The sequence below is a fragment of the Anolis sagrei genome, chromosome 2 (genome assembly GCF_037176765.1).
Source record: "Anolis sagrei isolate rAnoSag1 chromosome 2, rAnoSag1.mat, whole genome shotgun sequence".
NCBI lineage: Eukaryota > Metazoa > Chordata > Lepidosauria > Squamata > Dactyloidae > Anolis > Anolis sagrei.
In genome coordinates this window covers 158,599,514-158,611,747 of record NC_090022.1, presented here as the reverse complement: position 1 = coordinate 158,611,747, position 12,234 = coordinate 158,599,514, and the positions used below count along the sequence as shown (strand labels likewise).

The 12,234-nt window shown below is 39.3% G+C and overlaps 1 protein-coding gene across 1 annotated transcript in view; it reads right to left on the bottom strand.

Annotated features, from left to right (window-relative positions):
- Positions 1-1,175: 1,175 nt before the first annotated feature.
- LOC132766567 (protein NipSnap homolog 3B-like) overlaps positions 1,176-12,234 on the bottom strand; it is a 12,882-nt gene continuing 1,823 nt past the window's right edge. The window contains exons 2-6 of the mRNA XM_060760909.2: positions 10,990-11,212; positions 9,062-9,217; positions 6,200-6,349; positions 2,050-2,136; positions 1,176-1,965 (exon numbers count right to left, since the gene is read on the bottom strand). Coding sequence (XP_060616892.2) covers positions 1,889-1,965; positions 2,050-2,136; positions 6,200-6,349; positions 9,062-9,217; positions 10,990-11,212 — 693 coding nt within the window. The 3' untranslated portion in view covers positions 1,176-1,888. The remainder of the gene's footprint in view (positions 1,966-2,049; positions 2,137-6,199; positions 6,350-9,061; positions 9,218-10,989; positions 11,213-12,234) is intronic.

Below are 12,234 nucleotides of genomic sequence, written 5' to 3'. Positions count from 1 at the left end.
GGATTTATAGTTCACCTTCAATCACAGAGCATTCTGAACTCCACCAACGATGGAATTGAACCAAACTTGGCACACAGTTCTCCCATGACCAACAGAAAATACTGGAAGGGTTTGGTGGGCAGTGTCCTTTGGTTTTCCCAAGTCTGAAAAACCGCATCGCTTGGAGGAGAATTTCAAGGTCTTTGACTTTGAATTGACAAAAGAAGAGATGGAAACACTCCTCAGTCTAAATAAAAGCTGGAGAGACTATGTGATGGCTCACTGTGTCAATCACAAAGACTACCCGTTCAAAGCCGACTGCTGGTGTGGATGCTCCACCAACATCTCTGAAGTAGACTATGGAACTCCTGTATTGTGTCTTTGGTACCAATTCCTATTTGTAGAGAATCGTACCTGGGAAATATGTAATGAAAGGGGATCTGCTGAGGCGCCACAAATACTTAGTAATCCTTTCTTCCTTGCAAATCCATAGTGCCATCATGGTTGGTGAAGTCTTTATTGCAAACCAGATATCCATACTACAAATTCTCTTCGTGATTATCTTTGCATTGTTAATTTTACTAAAAAAACTTTAGCTTTCTGTTCCAAATTTATATAATCCATTTGAAGATCTGAAATGTATGCAGAAAAGCAGCCAGTATTCAGTAATTTGTTAGTGTTTATGTATATGTGCCCACTACTCTGGAAGGGGGGCTGTAGTTCCTAACTGGTTTGCAGCAAACACAGAGAACAGACCCATTCACAATTTCAATCTTCTCCTAATTTTAAAAGTTGGATGGAGAAACTTGAGCTCAAATGTACAAGAAGCTGTTAGCCAAATTTCATACAGCCTGCAGAGATAGTGAGGGAGACAGTGTATTTTACGTTTTACACATCTGTATGAAGTTGTGACGATGAAATAAAAATGCTAAGCAAAGTCAAAAATATTTGCCAACAGTAGTTTATTTAATAAAAAGACGAAATGAGAGGAAGAGAACATCATGATCAGGAACTATACAATTGTAGACCTAAAGAAAACAATGGTTCCACATAGGGAACTCTGCTCCCAACACCATCATCTGCACATACTTTTTGCAACAGCACACAATTCACACCTGTAAATATCAACAACACGATTCTGGCCAATACTGCACTATCTATCTATCTATCTATCTATCTATCTATCTATCTATCTATATAACTGCAAAGCTAACTCTTCAAAAGATGTGAGAATAAAATAGAAACAAAATCATTCGTTCAGATCCATTCTGTATATTTTGACTCCTCTAAAAATGAATTTAAATGTTCATTCAATTTGATTCTAGATTGTTACAGATATGAAGAAAACAAATTCTTGGGGTGTATATACACTGTGGAATTAGTGCAGTTTGGTATCACTTTAACTGCCATGGCACAATGGTATGGAATCCCGCGGTTTGTAGTTTGACGAGACATTGGGTTGTTGTAGGTTTTTTCGGGCTATATGGCCATGGTCTAGAGGCATTCTCTCCTGACGTTTCACCTGCATCAATGGCAAGCATCATCAGAGGTAGTGACCTCACTACCTCTGCTGATGCTTGCCATAGATGCAGGCGAAACGTCAGGAGAGAATGCCTCTAGACCATGGCCATATAGCCCGAAAAAACCTACAACAACCCAGTGATTCCGGCCATGAAAGCCTTCAACAATACATTGACGAGACATTCTTTGACAGAGAAGATAAAGACCTTGTAACTCCCAGGATTCGCTATGCTTGAGCCATGGTCATTCAAAGTTTCAAACTCGATTGATCCAACAACACAGATGCACCTCAAGTTTGTGTTTCCATAATCAAGATTTGGACACAATTGAATATAAGGCAACTTTTGCAAAGGTAGACTCAAACTGCCATCCTTCCTCTGATCAGAAACTACTTCAAAGGTGAAAATGGTGTAGGAATCAGAAGCATGTTTTGCTGAGATGTCAAGAACTCAACATTTCCCCGTACTGAAAGTGTGAAACAATATTGGATTAGGACACCATAAAAGGCATTTTAGTCAACACAACAAGAGACATGCAATCATTTCTTACCAGCTGCTACAACCCTGGCATCTTCATGGGCAATATGCCTCCCAGCGGCACGGCTGTCCGGGTTCTCAAACCACCAAAGCACATTCACTGTCAAAGTGGAAGCAAAATGAAAAGGAGCTTTCAAAGGCAAATACCCCAATTGAGAGAAAGAGAAGCTACTACTAGTATGTGAATTTCAACAAAAGAACTTAGATTAAGCACAGCTAAGTACAGTAGAGTGGCATCAGGTTTATAAAAGGGACCCACCGAGGCTATGAGCTTTTCAAAGACAAAAACCCAGATTCATTTTCTGGCAAGGAGGGCTTCAATACATGTAGTTGGTTGGTTTAGTCATGCCCCATTTTCTCCCACTACCTACTTAAAATACTTAAAATAATCTATATAATTAAAAATGTAGTGTTTGTGGGATTAACATAACTCAAAAACCACTGGACAAATTGACACCAAATTTGGACACTAGACACCTCCCAACCCAAGGAGTGACCATTACACACGAAAATTTGAATACTGGTGGGATTGGGGGAAGATTGATTTTGTCATTTGGGAGTTGTAGTTGCTGGGACTTATAGTTCACCTACAATCAGAGCATTCTGAATTCCACTAATGCTGGCACACTGGACTCCCATGACCAACTTGGGCATCGATGGGTATTGACCTTGAGTTTGAGAGTTGTAGTTCACCTACATCCAGAGAGCACTGTGGACTCAAACAATGATGGATCTGGACCACGCTTGGTACGAATATTCCATATGTTTAAATACGCAGACAAATTGAGTTTGGAGGAAATATACCTTGACATTAGGGAGTTGTAGTTACTGGAATTTATAGTTCACCTACAATCAAAGAGCATGCTGAACCCTCCGACAACAGATTTGGGGCAAACTTCCCACACAGAACCCCCATACTTAAGGCCACCCAGTCCAATTCCCTTCACCAGGGCAAGAAAACATAATCAAAGACCTCCCGACAAAGAGCCATCCAGCCATAGATATAGATAGATAGATAGATAGATAGATAGATAGATAGACAGACAGACAGACTGGGAGTTGTAATTACTGTGATTTATAGTTCACCTACAATCAAATAGCATGATAGAATTGAACCAACCGGGGCATACAGGACTCCCATGACCAACAGAAAACGCTAGAAGGGTTCGGCGAGCACTGACCTTGAGTTTGGGAGTTGTAGTTCACCATGGCCTCAAACAATGATGGATCTGGACCAAACTTGGCACAAATGTTCCATATGCCCAAATATGAACACAGATGGACTTTGGTGGAAATAGACTTTGATATTTGGGAGTTGTAGCTACTGTGATTTATAGTTCACCTACAATCAAAGAGTGTTCTGAACCCCACCAACGACAGAATTGGGCCAAATTCCCACACAGAACCCACATGACCAACAGAAAATACTCAAGGCCATCCAGTCCAACTCCCTTCACCAGGGCAAGAAAACGTAATCAAAGCCCTCCTGACAAAGAGCCATCCAGCCATAGATATAGATAGATAGATATGACTCACACAGAGAGAGATATAGTATCATAGATTTGAAAGAGACCCCTAAAGAAGGACAATTATATGTTGCATGTTCCAGAGTAGGCAAACCAGACACTCTCCACATCAACACTGACAAAGAAACAGCAAGAAATACTGTTTACCCACAAGCATAAAGAAATTACATAGATTAGAAACCAACACTTTCTCATTACTTTATTTTCCAGATCAACAGACTGGGCCACAGCAATGCCTGGCAGGGGACGGCTAGTGTGTAATACGTAGAAATGTTTAGATTTTTCCTGCTGTTGGTTAACAAATAAAGTACTATCAGTATGACAGGGAGGCCTTTCTTCAAAGCAAAAGGTTGGACTCCCTTAATACTGATATTCATAAGGTAGTTTCCTATATTCATGTTTGTAAAAGTTTCCCCAAATTTTGTTAAATTGTTCTCAAAATGCTGAGGGTGGAGACCACACTTTCTTTCTAAACTGTGAATCACAAAATATATGATCACTTACTGTGGAGGGAATTACCATATATATCAAATCAAATCAAATCATTTATTTTGGTCATTGACCAGCACAGGAAATAGAGTCACATTTTCATACAAACTTGGTATGTTTGGTACATTAAAAATATAAATATAACTACTGGAGCACAATATGGGTGAGGGAGCAGAAAGGAAGGGGAAACAGGGTAAAAACATACAATGCCCAGATCCATCACCAAATTGTACATTCAGGGAAGAAGATTACTGGACACACAGTTAACTTTTGGGACTAGTCATTCCCTGACGGATTTTGTATGCTGCTGCATAGAACTTTGCAACATTGTAGGTTGTAGCTGAATTAATAGGTATAAAATTGTCCTGAATGGCCTGGGTGCTTGTATATCAGAGGTAAGATAAGCCTGGCACGGATACCCCTGTAGAACAGGCACTGGAGGAGCACATGTTCTATTGTTTCTACATGACCCAAGTCACAGGGGCAGAGTCTCTCTTGGAAAGGGATCTTCTGGTAGCGGCCTTCGAGTACAGCTGATGGGAGAGCGTGGCATCGAGCCAGGGTGAAATAGAATAAAATAATAAATGTAATAATAATAAATAGGGTGAAATAATAAATGCAATAATAATAAATAGAGTAAAATAATAAATGCAATAATAATAAATAGAGTAAAATAATAAATGTAATAATAGTAATAAAGTAAAATAATGTAAATGTAATAATAATAACAGAGAAAAAATAATTGTTCAATTAAAATAATATTTGAATGAAGTACCGTTCCCAGAGGGTGGGAGGAGGAGGGAGGGGTGTAAAATTAATAGACACAAGTGGGAGATAAAAGTGAAATAGGCAAGGATAAGAACCCTAAGAAAATAATATTTGATATGTATTCTGAAATGGTGATTGATTGTGATATTATTCTACCTGTGTCTGCAATAAAGAAACATAATTAAAATAGAGAAAAATAATAAATGCAATAATAATAATAATAATAATAGAATCAAATAATAAATGTAATAATAATAAATAGAGTAAAATAATAAATGTAATAATAATAATAGGTAAAGGTAAAGGTAGTCCCCTGACATTAAGTCCAGTCATGTCCGACTCTGGGGTGTGGTGTTCATCTCCATTTCTAAGCCGAAGAGCCAGCGTTGTCCGTAGACACCTCCAAGGTCATGTGGCCGGCATGACTGCATGGAGCGCTGTTACCTTCCCGCCGGAGCGGTACCTATTGATCTACTCACATTTGCATGTTTTCGAACTGCTAGGTTGGCAGAAGCTAGGGCTGACAGTGGAAGCTCACGCCGCTCCCCGGAATCGAACCTGTGACCTTTCGATCAACAAGCTCAGCAGCTCAGTGCTTTAACCCACTGCGCCACCGGGGGCTCCTAATAGTAATAATATATTATTTTACTCTATTTATTATTATTATTACATTTATTATTTCACCCTATTTATTAATGATAATAATAAATAGGGTAAAATAATAAATGTAATAATAATAATAAATAGAGTAAAATAATAAACATAATAATAGTAATAGAGTCAAATAATGTAAATGTAATAATAATAACAAAGAAAAATAATTGTTCAATTAAAATAATATTTGAATGAAGTACTGTTCCCAGAGGTTGGGGGGAAGGGTGTAAAATTGGTGGACACAAGTGGGAGATAAATAATAGAGTAAAATAATAAATAACCTTGACTCAAGTATAAGCCGGGGGGGGGGGGGTGCTTTTTCAGCCTAAAAAAAGGTTGAGAAACGGCTTATACTCTAGTATATACGGTAGTTTAAAAGGGAAAAAAACCAAGATACTAAAAGAAATATGAAACAACAAATTGCTGCTGAAACTGGCTGCTTTGCATTGCATTCTCCTCTCTACTTTTGCAGCAAGGTCAAGTTCAAAGTGTTCTGTGTTTGCCCTGATACGAGACATTTTCCTACATTGGATAACACAACTAAAGGACACACTATGGGACTGATAAAATATACAAGGCACAGACGGAGTAGATCAAAAGGTATAGCTTAACTAGGAACTCTATAAAGGGGAATGAAATGAATATGGAGCCGAATACATAGCTATTATTTGCAACCACAGCCTGTTTCTTTTAACACTGTATTCCATGAAATGCCTGGTTCAATACCTGTATTAAGTAATCCATATTCTGTGTGAAAGACACCAATCAGCTTAGCATAGCCTCTACTGCTGTGCGCATCAATTGCCGTTTTGAAAGATTTCCCCCACAAAGCTGGCCCTCCTGGTTTCAGCTGATAAGTTACCAACTCATAAACCCCTAGGAAGGTGGAAAAAAACATCAGATTTATATATAATTTTACTTTTTTATTCCTTAACGGATGGAAAATACCCTTTGAGTTACTCACAGAGGTATGGAAACCCAATAGTATGGTTGGGTTTCCGTTCCGTCACCAGGGCCCCTTCCACATGGATGAATAAAACCACACATTATCTGCTTTGAACTGAAATATATGGCAGTGTGGACTCAGATAATCCAATTCAAAATAGACATTATGGGATTTTCTGCCTTGATATTCTGGGTTATACGGCTGTGTGGAAGGGTCCCTGGATGCTGAAGATCCACACTTATTCTTCTGCAAACTCTGCACTTGCTTCAATGTGCAATGTACCTTTGCTTTGGTATCTTGTTTTAAAACTGCTCTGACTTGAAGTTTGAAATGGATAAAACAGTTGTACGAAGTGAGCTACTAATAAAGAAATATTTCTGGTGGGGAAATAAACACACCATAGAGTGCAGAAGAATCAAGGGAGCGACATGCACACATTTCTAAGGCCCCTACTACACTGCCATATAATCCAGATTATCAATGCAGATAATCCACATTATTTGCTTTGAACTGGATTATATAAGTCCGCCATATCATTCCACTCAAAGCAGATAATCTGGATTTTATACGGCAGTGCAGAAGGGGCCTCAGAGACTTGGGAATTTAGAATGCAGTACAAAAGATTTGGAACTATCACTTTGGAACTATCAGTAGTTTAAGTTCAATAATAATAATAATAATAATAATAATAATAATAATGACCTTGGCCTGCACTTAAACACAATTACTGGGATCTGCATGCATTATTCGCTGATACATCACACAGTCCTAGACACTTGGATAGTATCCGACGTGTGATCCAATTCAACAGCCAGCAGAGTGTCTGTTGTGGATTCATCTTGTGTTTCAAATAATAATAATAATAATAATAATAATAATAATAATAATACACTTTATTTATATTTCCGGTCTGTCTCCCCGAGGGGACTCAGAGTGGATTACGTATACACATATATAGGCAAACATTCAGTGGCTTTTTATACAGTGAACAATGACATACAATACACAAACAAAGGCAAAGGTTTCCCTTTCCATCTCCGGCATCTGGAGGCGATGCTGAACTCTGACCAAGGGAAGGTGCTCTTGTTCCATTTTTCCATGCCGAGCAGCTGTTGTCCATAGACCCTCCTGGTTGTGTTTTCCGGCAGGCCTGCATGGGGCGCATTTTACCTTCCTGCCAAGGTGGTACCTATTGATCTACTCAAATTTGCATGTTTTCGAACAGCTAGGTAGGCAGAAGGTAGGGCTGACAGCAGGAGCTCACCTCAACCCGTGGCTTCGAACTGCCAACCTTCCGGTCAGCAAGATTTCTGCAGCTAGTGGTTTAACCGGTTGAACTACTGTAGCCTTGCAGAAACGTATGCAAGGATGTCAACAAATTTCTAAGCAAAATCATCATGTATATAAAGGAAATAATTGCCTTGTATTTGGACCTAAATCAAAGATGGCTGGAAAATGTGAATTAAATACTATGTATGACTACTAATGGGCCAGAGGTTTAGCACAGCTAATAAATCACCAGCAACTAGAAGATCTGTCAACCGAAGATTGCAAATTCGAAACCCCAGGTCGGCATGAGCAGTCAACTGTCATCCCTGCTCACTGTTTACCTAAGCAGTTTGAAAACAGCTTTAGCTGAAATTAGATAAATTAGGTACCACTAAAAGTGGGGCAGGCATTTTACAACACCATAAAGAAAGAAGATCAGAAAATGCTAGGTGACCAAAAAGGAAGGAGGAAGTCCTGACGGCTCTTTGTCATAGAGAATGGAGCAACAGCATCCTCTGTGCCTGAACTCACCTTCCTTGGCACCAAAAAAAACAACAACAACAAAACAGTTGGACACAGAGTCAACAACACCTCATTTCTGTTCTGTCTGTCTGTGTATTGTCTATACAAAAGCAGCATTGAATGTTTGACGTGCATGTGTGTTGTGATCCGCCCTGAGTCCCCTTCGGGGTGACAAGGGCGGAATATAAATAAAGTGTTGTTATTATTATTATTATTATTATTATTACGTATCAGAAAATGTTTGAATTAAATCAAATTAAGACTGAAGCATCAAGTAAATAAAAGATGGCAAATAATGTGCTAATTAGGTTGTTGTAGGTTTTTTCGGGCTATATGTCCATGTTCTAGAGGCATTCTCTCCTGACGTTTCCCCTGCATCTATGGCAAGCAACCCTAGAATGACATCCCTCCCCTAATATTTAAGAATATCCAATAGTGGCAGTCTTTATAATGTATCTATTTATTTGCACATCATTAGCCTGATGATTTGCCTAATACGAGCGGGCTTGTTTTACTACTACTTTCAATGAATTTACTTTTTTACTTTAGTTTGTTTTAAAATGTGTGAACCAAGTAACATAATATTTAACCAGAGATAAGCATAACCTTTAAAAAAATTAAATATTTTGTTTAAAGTTCAAATGCCAAATGAAAGAAATATATATATAATTTTATGTGTTGCAGAAGGTCAACCTTTCACCTGTGATCTAGCTTTAATGAACAAGATCAATTAGCTTTGATGAAACCTGCATTAGTTTGATGGCCAATTCAATCTGAATTTTTTCTGTGGAGCTCTACTCCATAAATGTTAAATCGATATAATAAACCACATAATTACTAAGATAACGTACCGGGTTGTGGGGGGACCCCAAGTTGACACCAGGGAACCAAATAAGCGATTTCCATGTGCTGTTTATGGAGGCATTGAAGAATCGTGGACAATTTTTCCTGCCATTCTTTATCACTGACTACAGCTTTCCTCACAGCTGCTCTGTGAGCAAAGTTATCTATAAGAAAAAAGTAGTATAAACTTAGCAGGTGAGACGGACATATATGCTTCCACAACAACAAAGCTGTTTAGAAATAAAAGGCAATCCAAATAAATATTTAATAAGATAGTTTTATGCTTTTTACAATATCCTGTTGTAAAATTAAATAATACTGTAATAATAATAATAATAATAATAGGCATTAGAACCAATGCCATCAAAGCGAGAATTGAAAAGTCGACAACAGATCCCAAATGTATACTCTGAAAGGAAGCAGATGAAACAATAGATCACATCCTGAGCTGCTATAAGAAGATCATGCAGACAGACTACAAACAGAGATATAACACCGTTGCTCAGATGATTCATTGGAATTTGTGCCACAAATACCATCTGCCTGCGACAAAGAATTGGTGGGATCACAAACCTGAAAAAGTTACAGAAAATGAACAAAATGAACTGCAAAGACTCTGGCACAAGCCAGTCAAGGTGGTCCCAGTAGTGATGGGCACACTGGGTGCAGTGCCTAAAGACCTTGGCCTGCACTTAAACACAATCAGCGCTGACAAGATTACCATCTGCCAGCTGCAGAAGGCCACCTTACTGGGATCTACATGCATTGTTTGCTGATATATCACACAGTCCTAGACACTTGGGAAGTATCCGACATGTGATCCAATACAACAGCCAGCAGAGTGTCTGCTGTGGACTCATCTTGTTGTGTTTCAAATAATAATAATAATAATAATAATAATAATAATAATAATAATCTGATGAAACCATAGATCATATCCTCAGCTGTTGCAAGAAAATCGCACAGACAGACTACAAACAGAGGCACAACTCTGTGGCCCAGATGATTCACTGGAACTTATGTCACAAGTACCACCTACCAGCAGTAAAGAATTGGTGGGATCACAAGCCTGGAAAAATACTGTGGGACTTTCGAATCCAGACTGACCAAGTTTTGGAACACAATACACCAGACATCACGATTGTGGAAAAGAAAAAAGTTTGGATTATTGATGTCGCCATACCAGGTGACAGTCACATTGAGGAAAAACAACAGGAAAAGCTCAGCCGTTATCAGGACCTCAAAATCGAACTGTAAAGGCTCTGGCATAAACCAGTACAGGTGGTCCCAGTGGTCATTGGCACACTGGGTGTCATGCCAAAAGATCTCAGCCGGCATTTGGAAACAATAAACATTGACAAAATCACGATCTGTCAACTGCAAAAGGCCACCTTATTTGGATCTGCGCGCATCATTCGGAAATACATCACACAGTCCTAGATGCTTGGGAAGTGTTCGACTTGTGATTTTGTGATACGAAATCCAGCATATAGATCTCATCTGTTGTGACATACTGTGTTTTTGTGTCAGTAAAATAATAATAATAATAATAATAATAATAATAATAATACTTATTATTATTATTATTATTATATTTCTTCCGCTCAATGGCTGCCAATGAATTTGAAGCCCCTTCTACATTGCCATAAAATCCAGATTATCTGCTTTGAACTGGATTATATGGCAGTCTAGACTCATATAATCCAGTTCAAAGCAGATAATCTGGATTTTATATGGAAGTGTAGAAGGGGCCTAGGGTCCCTTCCACATAGATGTATAAAATCCCAATTCAGCCTTGATATTCTGGGTTATATAGCTGTGTGGAAGAGCTCCAAGTCTCGCTTAAACACCCATAGTCTTGTGCAAATAAACATTCTACTTTATTTGTTTAGCACAGAAAAGCCAGGTTGCTGTTCTCATACTATTCAGTGCATACCATATTTCCAAATATGAAAAGCCTTATTCATCGACCCGAGCTCCGCTGTCCAGAATCCAAGCATCTCCGAGTGAACCGTACGGATGTGAATGGCTTTATTGACCAATTCAAGGAACTCCTTTGCTTTGGCCGGCTTGATATCGTAAGTGCGAAGTTCATAGAAAGTCCCAACATCTTGCCTAGGGCCTGTTGCAAACGATGAACAAACCTGATGCACGCTTGTCTTTAGAGAGACAAAATATGGGAGGAAAGAGAAAGAAAAAGGTGTAAAATGTTAGGTTGGAAGCTGTGTTGGTAATTATGCTGATAGGAGGTGCAGTGGGTTAAATCCTTGTGCCAGCAGGACCGAAGATGGACAGATGGAGAGTGTGGATGAGCTCCCTCTGTCAGCTCCAGCTCCACATGCAGGGACATGAGAGAAGCCTCTCACAAGAATGGTAAAACATCAAAAACATCCGGGCATCTCCTGGGCAATGTCCTTGCAGACAGCCAATTCTCTCACACCAGAAGCGACTTGCAGTTTCTCAAGTCGCTCCTGATATGAAAAAGAAAAATGCTGATCCCTAAAATTACACTACAAATTGTACCTCATAGGCCATCCAGACCTCATAGGCCATCCAGTCCAACCACCTGCCAAGAAGCAGGAAAATTGCACCCCTGACAGATGGCCATCTAGCCTCTGTTTAAAAGCTTCCAAAGACGGAGCCTCCACCACACTCCGGGGCATAGAGTTCCACTGCTGAACAGCTCTCACAGTCAGGAAGTTCTTCCTCATATTCAGATGGAATCTCCTTTCTTGTAGTTTGAAGCCTATTCTCCAGGGAAGCAGAAAACAAGCTTGCTCCCTCCTCCCTATGACTTCCTCTCACATATTTATACATGGCTATCATGTCTCCTCTCAGCTTTCTCGTCTTCAGGCTAAACATGCCCAGCTAGGGTTGTATTGTTGAAAGATTTCATGGACGGAATCAGTGGGGTGTTGTGCAGTTTCCAGGCTGTATGGCTGTGTCCTAGCAGCATTTTCTCCTGACATTTTGCCTACATATGTGGCTGGAATCTTCAGAGGATCCTTCAGAGGATGCCAGCCACAGATACAGGTTTGTTTGTTTTTTTGTCGTATCAGGAGCAACTTGAGAAACTGTAAGTCGCTTCTGGTGTGAGAGAATTGGCCATTTGCAAGGACGTTGCCCAGAGGATGCCCAGATGATTTGATGTTGTTATAATCCTTGTGGGAGGCTTCTCTCA